Source organism: Populus nigra, chromosome 1 (assembly GCF_951802175.1).
Source record: "Populus nigra chromosome 1, ddPopNigr1.1, whole genome shotgun sequence".
Lineage (NCBI taxonomy): Eukaryota > Viridiplantae > Streptophyta > Magnoliopsida > Malpighiales > Salicaceae > Populus > Populus nigra.
Window position 1 is genome coordinate 47,761,577 of NC_084852.1, and position 13,062 is coordinate 47,774,638.

Consider the following 13,062-nt stretch of genomic DNA (forward strand, 5'->3'; position numbering starts at 1 on the left):
ATTAAATCTCAGATTTACAAAGCCGAAAAGAAAAACAAGAGGATCAATTTCTTTAACAAGTCTTTTCTTATTAAAATACGTATTTTAATATAATTAGGGGTAAGAAAAAAAATTAAAAAATTAATTAAACCAGAAAAAAATCGATTAAAATTTTAAATAAGAGGATCCGTTCAGTTTGGTTTTGGTTTTATAAGCCTGAAACCCAAAAAACAAGCGAAATTAGAAAAAAAAAAAACCGAGTCAAACTGATTTGTGTCCAAACAAACCAAATTAAAACCGATCAGTTTGAACCGGTTTTGGTTTTTTCAAAAAAAATTGGTTTGGTTATTTTTTTATATAAAAATTGAACCGAACTGAAAATAATCACTACTAAATATAATACTAGTTTAATAGAATTTGATTTTTTTTCTCTCCTTGAAGCCTATTTAGTATTGCATTTATATTTGTTTTTTAATTTATTTGTTACTTTAAAAAGAATTAAATTAATAATTTTTAAATAATTTTTAATGATCTTAATGTTGATATAAAAAATTAAAAATTATTTTAATATATTTTTAATTAAAAATTACTTCAAATGGAATAGTTATATGACATTAAGAGAAACAGAGGGTCGAATTTGTATCCAATTATTGGTAAGAGTCAAATGTTGACTGCCCAAATTAAACAAGATCATTCAAATCAAAATCAAAATCCAAATCTCACGTGACCACAGCTTGGCCTCTTGACTTTTTTGTATAAAATAAATTCAAGACGGTTAAAGAGTAAATTCTTGGTTTCGTTTAGTATTAATTTAGATATTACGCTACCTTGTCCTAAACGTAAAAGATGGATTTGTTCCTAATTAATACACTAATAGTAAATAAATCTTATTGAAAAGATTATTTTGTCCTCATTTTACTGTTTTAATTTATTATAAAATGTGCTTTAAAACTTCAAAACAAAATCAGTTTAACAAGATAACAGAATAATGTACGAGTAATCGTACTATCTTCTATAGTAAAAAAGTTTATTATAGATTACAACACCAGATTGCAACTTCTTTTACAATAGTTATGTATCCTATGCTTATGCTTGGTCATGGGTTAGATAAAAAAATAATAATAAATAATTTTCAATTCACAAAAACATGTTTTTTTTTTTAAAAAAAATGTTGTATAATAAAAACAAAAAAAATAAGTAAAAAAAATTAATGTCAACCTATGTTATCCCATTAATCATGTGACCCGAGATATTTGATCAGAAGCAATAAATTTAAAAAAAATCTTAAAACTTAATTTTTAACTAACCAAATATGAAAGATTAAATTTAAAGAAAAAAAACCATACAAAAAAAATAAGTTATTTTCAACTAACCTACTGGTCAGGTTATTAGACTAGGATAATGCGACAAAAAGTAAAACAAAAAAAATAACAAAACCTATTTTTTTTATTTAAAAAAAAACAATGTTGAATCATGAGATGTAAAGGATTAAAAAAATAACAATAATAAGCTAGGAAAAGGCTTGAACCCACCCAAGTCAACACGTCAACCCAATAGGTTAGGTTGTGAAATCGAGATAACCCCACGATAAAAGGAAAATAAAGAAAATCATGAAACCTGATTTTTAAAAAGGATAAAATGACGAGAGATTAAATTACAAAACAAGAATCAACTGGGAAAATAATATAAAAAATAACAATTAAAAGAATAAGAATTAGATCTAATATAAAAATCAAACTAAATAAATTATCAGGGGATGAAATTGAAAAAAAATACTAATTAAAAGAACGAGAACAACATTTAATATAAAAACCAAATCAAATTATATTTCAAGGGCTAGAATTGAAAAGGAAAAAATAGCAACTAAAATAACGAGGGCCAAATTTAATGTAAAAATCAAACAAAACTTAATCTAAATGGATGAAATTAAAAATAAAAATTAATCAAAAAAATATTTCAAACAATCGAAGATTGATCAAAAGAACATGGACTGTAACTAAAATGAAAATAAAATGGAAGGATGCATTTTTTTTCATGTGCTTGGCCAGCGTGCATCTTGAGGTCGCCAAAGAGAGAAAAAAAGGGAAAGAAAAACAACTCAATCGTAGCTAAATTGCCGAGAATCGCCATACACGCGCCGCTCCAATTGAAGTGTCTCTACTCGCTAAAGTTGGTGACACAATGGTATGTCATTTTTGGCCACCATATCATGTGTCACGTGTTGTTTAAATGCATCATGGCGCGTTCGTCAATACGTCTGATATTATTTTTTTAAAAAAAATGTTTTATATCTCCAAAAAGATCAAGCTAACCCTCATTTACATTGTTTTTAACGCAAAAACTATAATAAAAGGTAAAAAAAAACACTTAGATGACAACATATAAAATTTAAGATATAAGAACACGAAAGTAATTATATTATATATTAAAAATGAATTTATAAAAAAAGCCACTCCTTCATAGCCTAAACAATTTTGGCCATAAGGGTTTGGCAATAATTACAATTATACTGTGCAACCAAATACAAAATAACTAAAAAATAACTAAAAAACCCTCTAGAGCAAGCTATATTTTTCCTTTCTTTTAAGGATATTATAATATTTGCATCGTTTATTTTTTTGTTTGAAAAACGTAATATAACCAACAAAAACAAACAATGACAATTGAATCTCAATAAATAAACAACTTCACCATCGTGTAGAGGGTGTTGAGATCTTCTAATCACTACCATAAAAGGCTGTTTTTAGTGGCCAAATAACCCTGCACGCGTCACTTAAATGGAGCGAGGGTCATCCACGCGCTAGAGAATTTTTTTTAAAAATAATATTAAATACATGATAATTACAATAACACCCTTGAACAACCTCAAAATCTACAACAAAACCAATAAAAAATAACCAAAACAACCCCACAAGAGAGTTTTTTTTTATTTTTAAAAGCGTGAAAGTAATTGCATTATACCCAATAAAAAAAAGTACCTAAACACCCCTTAATCTAAACTAAAGCATACAAAATATTCTAATCCAAGGCTACAGTAGCTATTTTACTGTGCATAGAAAAGGTAAAAAGACAAATTTAACCCCACACAATATATTAAAAACAATTATATCACCGTAAGAATACATTCTTTCCTCCCATGCCCAAGCCAATGGGTTTTTTCTTGCAAGGTCAGTTTCGTACCTTCACCATTACAATGAATAGTTACTTGTCTCTACGAGCAACGTAAAACCTCAAGGAGAATTAGTGTTTTGGATAATAAAGCTAGAAAACCCTAATTCTTTGAATATAATCTAGGTGGTGGAGTTTTTTACGCTACAATGACTTTATGTGTTTTGGCCTCGTCTACCATGATCGACGGCGACAAGTAGTCTGCCTCTCACATAATTGGGAACTGCATGCCCCTTGTATTAAGCTACAATTTGATGCATCGCCAAGCAATCGATTTGAATTGCAGAAATTCCACAAATCTTCTAATAAATTTATCGAGGTGCGTATGAATACGGTATTTCGTATGTAATCATTTTATTTATACGTCTTGAGATGTGTGTCGAAATTCATTCAACAGTATGAATGAAATCATATACGACGACCCGCCGTACAAACACCCTAAATTCCAGGGGGCTGCTGACCCGTTGGTACCAAGCAACATCTAGTTTGACTTTGTCAAACGACTATAATCGATTTATTTATTTAAGTCGTTAAATAAAGTCTTAAAAATAATTTATATTATTTTATAATATGTACCTCTCAAGTAGAATTTTTTTTATATTGTTTTATAATATGTACCTCTCATGATTATTTAATTAATAAATTTATATCAAAAAATAAATTCAATCTAAAATTTAAAGTTGTTAAATATAATTTTATATTATTTGTCTAACATACATATTAGCATGTCATGTAATCATAATTAAAATATAATCTTCAGCCAGCTATGTAATAATTTCTGCATAATCTGAGATTATGAAGAGACTACGTGCCTCCTTCTTGCAATAAAAAATGGTTATTTAACTTGTTTATATCATAACTGTTATAGCATAATGGGTTTAATATTAAATATTATTTTTTTTTAAAATAAAACAATTCTATTTTAATAAAAAATTAATCTGAGTTGACTTTTAATTACCTGTGAATTGGTCAAATGATCCAATAACTTTATTTTTTTTCCGAATTTATTTCCGAACTGGACCACACTATTACGGTGGCGACCACAACCTAGCAAAGTGAAAGGTCCCTCAAGTATATATAGGTGACGCCACCTTGATGAACAAATACACAAATAGACTTGAGGCAGGCTAGTTGGTTGATCTTTGAATTGTCCAAGGGAGACTTGCGTGCGTTTTTTTTTTCAAAATAGAAAATGGGTAGCCTAACCAGGACAGTTTACTGCTAGTCTTCTTGTTTGATCACAGGTACATCTCTGTCTGCTCATCTTTTTTCCCAAGATAAATTTTCTTCTTCTTTAATCTCTTCTAGGTGCCAATCAAGTAGAGAAATGTTGTTAACATTCTTGAAATGACGAGTTGTCAGCCTAATGTAGCATATACGTGATTGTGCAGTTGACTGTGTTTACAGGGGAAGATTGCTAGCACCGAAGATTAGGCAGGTAGAAATCATGGGAGTTTCTCGAATGGAAATATTAGGATTTGGTTCAAATAGGTTTCCAAAAATGGTGGTTTCATTTTTGATAGCTTTCTTTCTGCTGTACATGCTCTCCGTGGCTTACAGAAGCTCAACTTTTGATCTAATTGGGGAATTTGCCAAAGCTCATGTCACTGGAGAAATGGCTGGAAATGTTAGTAGAGCCTCAGGTACAGATAAATCCATTGCTCACAGCTTACTTTTCAACACCTTTATATTCTATAGTTCTCAGACAAAAAACCAGAGAATTTGAATCTTCCTAGTTTGTAATCTCTTTTCGTCTTCTGGGTTTCAGAGTCGGAAGACAAACATTCATCTCACCCTGAAAGGGTGGTTGTTGATAAATTGCTTGGTGGACTTCTGGCTCCAGGATTTGATGAAGAATCCTGCATAAGCAGGTACCAATCGAGCTTGTGTCGCAGAGTTTCACCTCATAAGCCCTCTTCCTATCTTGCATCGAAGCTGCGTAAATACGAAGAGCTTCATAAGCGCTGCGGACCTCACACTGAATCCTACAATAGAACCCTGAAAGAATTGAGTTCTAGCCATATCAATGGTACTACAGACTGCAATTACGTTGTTTGGACGCCCGCTAATGGCTTGGGGAATAGGATTATTAGCATGGCTTCATCATTTCTGTATGCTGTCCTCACTAACAGAGTCCTACTTGTCGATCATGGAACTGACATGGCTAATATCTTCTGTGAGCCGTTTCCAAATACATCATGGTTACTGCCCATGGATTTCCCTCTCAGTAATCAATTCTACGGCTTGCAATCAGGAAATGTTCACAGTTATGGGCAGCTGCTAAAGAATAACAACATGAACATCTCAACTGTGTCGCAGCCACCGCCATTTCTTTATCTATATCTATCTTTCAACTATGATGAATATGAGAAGCTTTTTTACCAGGATCAAAACCAGGGTTTTCTCCAAAACGTCCCTTGGTTGATTCTGAAGTCAGACCAATACTTTGCGCCTTACCTCTTCTTGATCCCATCTTTCCAGCAAGAACTAGACAAATTATTTCCTGATAAGGAGACTGTTTTTCACCACTTGGTTCGCTATCTTTTCCACCCTTCAAATCAAGCCTGGGGACTAATCACCAGATTCTATCAGTCTTACCTGGCCAGTGCAGAGCAGAGAATTGGTCTTCAAGTAAGAGTATTCAATAGAAAAGCGAGTCCAATTAAAGTTGTTCTGGAGCAGATACTAGGCTGCGTTCAAAAAGAAAAGCTGCTGCCTCAAGTAGACGAGGAAAAACATATAGCTCCTCCATCAAAAAACAAGACCTCAAGAGCTATTACAATAGCATCATTATATCCAGAATACTACGAAAGCATAAAGAACGTGTATTGGATGAGACCAACTGTAAATGGTGATGTTATTGGGGTTTACCAGCCAAGTCATGAAGAGGCTCAACAATTTGGGAACAACATCCACAACATCAAGGCATGGGCTGAAATAAACATCCTAAGTTTGAGTGATGTTTTGGTGACTAGTTCTTGGTCTACTTTTGGCTATGTAGCTCAAGGTCTAGGAGGATTGAAACCATGGATTCTATATGTTCCTACCGGTGGCCAAACGAATGACCAGCCGTGTCCACGAGCCGTTTCTATGGAGCCATGTTTTCATTTTCCTCCTAATTATTACCAAAATGCAGGTACCAGACGGAGACTTGACACTGTTTCCCCAGTTCCTCATATCAGGCAGTGTGAGGATGCAAGCACGGGAATAAAGCTTGTTAATGATTAAGCATTTTTAGTAGCTGAAATAATTAGTGATTCATCTTGTAATAATCTGATCATCTTCAATATTTTGCTATCAAAAATCCATTTTTCAAATGTGCTTTTCTGCCCCTTTACCTTACTCTCCATGTGGCTGTGATCCCTCCATTACATTTTTCTTTTTGATAGAAATTACTAATTTCTGCATCATTTTATGCTCTCATCAATACTAGATGTAAACGTACAATCTGAAAATAAAAATATTGGTCTGCTGCTGCATTTTTCAAGGACTTGAATGAAAGATTCTTAGACAAAGTAGGATGATCAGGCTGACACCCAAAACTCAAGGGAAATTTAGTAGCTTTTGCGAAAGCAGGTGTAAGAAAAAAAATATAAACTCTAGCTTTCTCGTAACTAAAATTTAAATACAGAGTTTTCAATGAGACCATGCAAACTTTTCTAAGCACTGATTTCTTTATCCATGTGTACTATCAACTATGTCCATTGTTCTTTCTGGCTCATGAATGAAGTTACAAAATTATTTATGCATATTTTTGTAACCATTGCTTGCAAGTTGCATCAAAGAATCATACAGATACAGGGTAGGAATGAAAGAAAAAGATTACTTTGTTTCTGATGTAAACTTTCTCACACATTTGTGACTGGATTTTGAGAAACTTAAGTGTCTGTATGCTCAAGACACAGACCCTCTGCTACATCTAACAAGCTGTAACTTATGTTAGAGAATCACTTTCAAGTCGTATAGCAAGACGTCGCCCCATAAGCCCTCTCCCTATCTTCTTTCTGCGGACCTTACACCAAATCCTACGATAGAACCATAAAAAGACTCAAGTCTATGCACAGTGGAAGCACCAACTGTAAATACGTTGTCTGGATACCTGCTAATGGCTTAGGAAACAGGATGCTAAGCATGGCTGCGACATTTCTTTATGCTCTCCTCACAAACCGAGTCCTACTTGTTAAACATGAAGCTAACATGACTGATCTCTTTTGCGAGGCATTTCCCAATACATCATGGTTGTTGCCTACGGATTTTCCCCGCAGGAATTTTAGTCCTGAGGTAAGATATGCCAGCAGTTTTGGAAGCATGCTAACGAACATTACCAACACTTCAAAGGAGTCACCAGAATCATTTCTCTATCCTAATCTAGCACACAGTGACTATGATCTTGACCATTTAGCATTCTGTGATCAAAACCAAGCTCTTCTCCAAAACATTCCGTGGTTGATACTTCTATCAGATCAATATTTTGTCCCTTCTTTATTCATGATAACATCTTTCAACCAAGAAATAAGCAAATTGTTCCCAGAAAAGGAAAGTGTGGTCTACCATTTGGGTCACTATCTTTGCCACCCCTTCAAATCAGGTCGGGGGACTGATCACAAGGTTCTACCAGGCTTATCTAGCCAAGGCAGATGACAGGATTGGGCTCCAAATAAGAGTATTTCACGATAAGACCACTCCAATATTCCAAACTGTTATGGATCAGATTTTAGCTTGTGTCCTGAAGGAAAAGCTCCTGCCAGAAGCAGTAGATACACAAGAACCTATCCCTTCTCCCTCAAGAAACCAGACATCAAAAGCTATTCTATTAACATCCCTATATTCCCGATAATACTATCAGAAGATGCATAACATGTATTGGACAAAACCAACCGTGACAGGTGAAGTCATTGGTGTTTACCAACCAAGCCACGAGGAGTAGCAACATGTTGGAGATAAAATGCACAACATGAAGGCATGGGCTGAAAAATATCTTCTTAGTTTGTGTGATGCACTGGTGACTAGCTTGGTCTACCTTTGGCTATGTTGCTCATGGTTTAGCAGGTTGGAAGCCATGGATTTTGCGCAAACCAGGGAAGGTAAATCCAGCTTGTCAGCGAGCCATATCAATGGAGCCATGTTGTCATTTTCCTTTGAGTTATGATTGTAAGACAAGGATTGAAGTCAATGCTGCTACTGTTGTTCCTAATACAATGCATTGCGAGGATCGTAAGAACGGATTGAAGCTGGTTTGATGAACATGGACAACTGTAGCTGTGATTACCAGAGACAATTTTTGATTGATTTTTTTCATTTCTTGCATCAACAAAGAGTTTCTACCACACCTTCAATTTTCTATTAATTCAGACCCTTGCTGTAAATACATCTCTTTCTCCTCCTCTTGTTTTCCCCCTGTTTTTGAAATGGGTAAATTAATTGGAAGGTCCCTTAGTTTTGGAAATTGATTGAATCAACCCTTGTACTTCAACTTTGAAAATACCACCCTTCACATTGAATTTATTCTGAAATGTCATCTTTTCATTTAAGAACCCCAAAATAACTCTATTTTTGTAATCCACTGATTTAAGAGCTGACCTGACCAACTCTTCGAGTCTTATAAATATAATTCATGGTTCAGAATTTGGGATTTTTTAGTTCGGGGGGATGTTTGATTTTTCGCTAAGTTCGAGGTGTGTTTTATAATTTAGCCTGAAACAACTATTGAAATTGGGAAAAGATTGAAATGGCCCCATATAAATCAAAGCACCAGAGACTTCTCTTCCCCTTCAACCACAGTTTCCTTCTCGCTCCCTCTCTCCACCGCCTCTCGCAGTTCAAGCCGGAGGAAAGCACAGACACCTTCGCCACCAGCCTCAGCTGCCATCTCCTCCTCCCACAGCCTCCTTCACGCCGCCACCTTGAGTTTGAGGTGAATTTATCTCTCTCCTAAAATATAAGAGTGTAAAATCACCTTGAGTGACTGTGTTGCCAAATTAATCATAATAACCACAATAAGATTTAGCAAATAAAGATTGGGCTTCGAGATTTCAGGGTTTATACTTCTATTCTGAATTTCTTTGTGGGTTTCTCTTTTTTTTTGGGATCTCATAGTTATATTTCTGATCAATTTGTTTATGGATATGTGCTTGCTAATTTTCACAATTTGTTTATGTTTTTTTTGGGTTGATTTTTTTAGATGGTTGTGATGGTGTCAAACACACAAGCTTGCTTAAAATTGCTTCTGATGGTTTCAGAACAACAAACTCGCTCAAACACATTCAGATTTCCTTTTCTTTGTTTATCAAATTTTTGCAGCAATGGAGACGGATCAAAGGAAAAGGACAATGGATGCATTGGAGAGAAGGTTTGCTGTTGCAAAAGCTGAGTTGGTTCAACAACAGCAAAAGAAACACAAAGTAACACATCATGAGGGACATAGGAAAGAAAATAACAATGCAGCCTCTACTTCATTGCATCGAGCGGATGCACCGAAGACTCCTTCCAGTAACTTGTCGAAGAAAGGTTATTGTCTCTTTTTTGCTTGTGCTTCCGGATGTTGTGTTAATGATTTTGATTTTTGATAATTAGTGGGTGCTTCATTTATTTTTGTTTGCTTGCTTGTAGGGAGTTCTTTTTTCTTCGGATACACTCCATCTCAAGGTAAATTGTGCCTTATCAGTTTTGATTTTATTGTTTAGTGACTACTAAATCGTGCCTTGGTTATGTGATTTCTATTTGGTTTGATAGAAAATGTGTAGTTCTTGCAATTTGGTCAGATTGTAATTACTGTGCGTAATCTTCATGAATAGATCCAGAAGAAAATGGCTTAGCATATTCACAGCTCCCCCAAGATGTACACGAAAACCTGTTGACGACTGGCGTCAAGGTGCTTGCTTTATTGTTGTCTGAACTATGACTGTTAAAGTTTCCTTAGGTAAGTTCTTTATTATGAGCTTATTGGGTTTCATATTTGCATGGTATTGTGCAGTTCGAGAGTAAAAAGGGGAGTGTGGTCGACAAGATTTTGCACGAGCTTTTTCAGCACGGTGATGCATCTCAGAAGTACATGCAGGGATCCAGAAACATAAAGATTGATAACTGGATCCTTCTTGATAATTATGTACCAAGCAAATCTACTGGTTCTCAGACTAGAGCTTCACAATCCAACCCAAAGCATTCGAGAAGGCACATGTCTATGAAGCAACATAAAAAACTTGGGATGTTTAATTTGCCTCAAGATCTCCAAAAGTGAGTTGGATACTCCTTGTGGATTTGGTTTCTGTTTGCGTTTGCTTTTTTTAAATCCGCACTTGCATTATGGTTAAATGTTATATCCATACATTTGCTTGTGGCACATTGCTCCTCTATTTGAAGAACTTAATGCCTTTTTTCTGGTTGAAATAATTTCCCACCCGATTCTGTGAAGAAAGAATATTCTTGATCATGCTCTCTTCTATCCTCTGTTTAAATCGGAGAAAAAGATGCTGATTTTGACAATTTCAATTTCAAACATGGACTGCGCGGCCAAACACTTCATAAAAAAAAATAAAAATACAAAGGTTGATTCATTATATCTTAGTGCAAGCATTTTTTACTGTGTCACATTCAAACCTGTTTTTGGTAGTCAATTTCAGTTTCACATCTGCTAATTGCCACTCCCATATTTTTAGCTTCTCTGGCTTCTTTCTGGACCCATCGTGTTGCCATTGTCCAATTTTTGTTAACCTTTTTGCTATACTCTATTAGTTGTTACAAATTAAGAGACGCATGCCATAATTAATTGGTTCAATTTTTTTTTTTTTTTTACAATTACTCTAGTTTGAACCGTCCTTTCCACTCTTAAAAACTTTATTATAGTTTGATCTGCATTGCAGATTTGATGTTTATAAGCCAATGCATGAGATATGGAAAGACTATATGATGCAGCTTCTCAAGAAAACTGGGTAAGATCACCATTCTTTTTAGTTTCATGAATGAGCAATCACACAATTCTTTCACTTGTTATTAGGTTTGGGGATCCTTTGACCATGCTTTGATTCCATCTTGCAGGAGGAACGAGTTGCCCAAATGTCTTCTGAGTGCAGATCTACATGGCGCTGCTATTCTAGGTCATACTCTCTTCTAAAGTGTCTTTTCAGATTTAGTGTTTCCATGGAACTTTAGAGGCCATCATTTATGAGGTTTGCAAGAGCAGTTCTTTTGCATATTAAAATGTTCAGCTGCTTTGAAGCGGTTCACTATTCTAGTTTTTCTGCTCTCCGTACCATAGTATCGAGAGTTGTGCTCTGTGCTCAGGTTGTCATATTTGCTCCAATAGTAACCTCTAAAACTGTTTGCTTGCAGTTGCTGACTGTAAGATAAAATCATTCACTGGAATTAGTGGTATTATGATTCGTGAAACTGCAGAAACATTTGGGATAATCACACAAGACAACAAATTGAAAGGTGATCTATTCATTACTCCACACCTAAACCTGGTTTACTTGACATTGGTAGGTGAATAATGCATATACATGAGATGATACCTTGCATTGTATTTACTTGTAGTATGATGGCCCATAGTATAATTTTTGGTATAGATGATTACTGCTACAGAGTATTATTCTTGGTGTGAAATAGTTTCCTGTTTGGTTTCTACCTTCCATCTCATTACAGAGCAATACATTTTATCTGATTGAGATGGCCAGCTACTTGAACTGGCTTTAATAACAGAATGTTGAAATTTTAAGTTAAAAAGAGGGGCAGTGTCTCCTGCCAAATGGAACCACGAAGTTTTCTTGTGACATTTTTAAGCACATCTGTTAATCACAGGAAGTATGAAACATAAGCAATCGAAGGCTGACAGTATTTATCTGTGATTTTAAGTCTCTATCTGATTGTAGTGTTTACACTACAACACTAAAATCTCCTTTTCTTATTGTATTTGCAGTTGTGCCCAAAAAGTTGTCCGTTTTTGTATTTCAAATTGATTGCTGGAAGATCACAATGCTTGGGGACAAACTCTCTTCAAGAAACTCAGGCTTGTGATTTACACATTGCTCATTTCATCTCAGGTATCTTTTCATATATCTAGTTCTAGGAGATGAAAGTATACCAAAATATTTTTATTTTGTATCTTAGCAAGTTATGCATGCCTGAGGAATAGGTTGTCGAGGCGTGCGTATCGTAGTCATGCTCATAGAATGTAGTTTGTTAGTGGCACATATAAAGCTTCCTGTTTGTTTGCATGCCAATTTTTCTTTTAAATAGTGTCAATCAAATTTACCAGTTCCATCACTCATAGCGGTTTGAAATTCTTGTGTGATGCGTATAGTGAATGGGGATGATGTGCACAATGTGAAGGTCTAGGCTGAAATAAAACTCCCTAGTCTGAATGACATGTTGATGGCTAGCACTTGGCCTACCTTTGTCTATGTGGCTCAAGGTCGGAGGATTGAAGCCATGGATTTTGTGTGAGCTCAGAGCGTGGAAAAAAAGATTCTGGATCCAAGTCAACAAAGCCATGACTGGAGCTTTTTCATCTTGCTCATGACTGTCAGGTATAGAAGAAAGACTGTGCCGGTGCCCTTATTCCTGTAAAGCACTGTGAGGATCACAAGTAGTTGAAAATGAAGCTGGTTAAAAAGGGGGTGTTTGTTACATCATAAAATTGTTTTTTTAAGTATTTTTTATTTATAAATGTATTAATATTTTTTTTAAATTTGTTTTTAATATTAGCATATGAAACGATATAAAAATATTAATTTACAATAAATTTTTATTTTATATAAAAAAAGGAGAAACGGTGGTGACACGCTGCTCCAGCACTAAATGTAGCCTTAGTAATAGGCAACCATGTTGTAGCACCATTAATTATTCATAAACAATTGATGATGGTTACATGTTTCTCCTATACGTACAAGTCATGCATGAACATAAATTAATTAAAGA

At 34.7% G+C, this 13,062-nt stretch overlaps 2 protein-coding genes and 1 pseudogene across 6 annotated transcripts; all 3 read left to right on the forward strand.

Moving 5' to 3' along the window:
* The first annotated feature begins 4,240 nt into the window (after positions 1-4,240).
* On the forward strand, positions 4,241-6,464 carry LOC133700664 (galactoside 2-alpha-L-fucosyltransferase-like). 2 transcript variants are annotated; one of them, XM_062124270.1, is made up of 3 exons: positions 4,241-4,391; positions 4,555-4,790; positions 4,916-6,464. In XM_062124270.1, the coding sequence occupies exons 2-3, from the start codon at positions 4,595-4,597 to the stop codon at positions 6,373-6,375; spliced, it is 1,656 nt and encodes a 551-aa protein (XP_061980254.1). In that variant the 5' UTR covers positions 4,241-4,391; positions 4,555-4,594; the 3' UTR covers positions 6,376-6,464. The 2 variants fall into 2 exon arrangements, with proteins under 2 accessions (XP_061980254.1, XP_061980246.1); XM_062124262.1 differs by having other exon boundaries at positions 4,245-4,391; positions 4,539-4,790.
* A 203-nt stretch (positions 6,465-6,667) lies between these two features.
* Positions 6,668-8,517, forward strand: LOC133682553 (galactoside 2-alpha-L-fucosyltransferase-like; annotated as a pseudogene).
* Positions 8,518-8,885: 368 nt separating this feature from the next.
* On the forward strand, positions 8,886-12,832 carry LOC133692460 (ribonuclease MRP protein subunit POP4). Of its 4 annotated transcripts, none has more exons than XM_062113437.1 (10): positions 8,886-9,061; positions 9,329-9,654; positions 9,757-9,792; positions 9,942-10,018; positions 10,121-10,380; positions 11,007-11,075; positions 11,182-11,240; positions 11,476-11,577; positions 12,062-12,185; positions 12,446-12,832. In XM_062113437.1, the coding sequence occupies exons 2-9, from the start codon at positions 9,450-9,452 to the stop codon at positions 12,157-12,159; spliced, it is 906 nt and encodes a 301-aa protein (XP_061969421.1). In that variant the 5' UTR covers positions 8,886-9,061; positions 9,329-9,449; the 3' UTR covers positions 12,160-12,185; positions 12,446-12,832. The 4 variants fall into 4 exon arrangements, with proteins under 4 accessions (XP_061969421.1, XP_061969430.1, XP_061969439.1 ...); XM_062113446.1 differs by having other exon boundaries at positions 9,415-9,654; XM_062113429.1 differs by having other exon boundaries at positions 8,887-9,061; positions 9,448-9,654.
* The last annotated feature ends 230 nt before the right edge of the window (positions 12,833-13,062 follow it).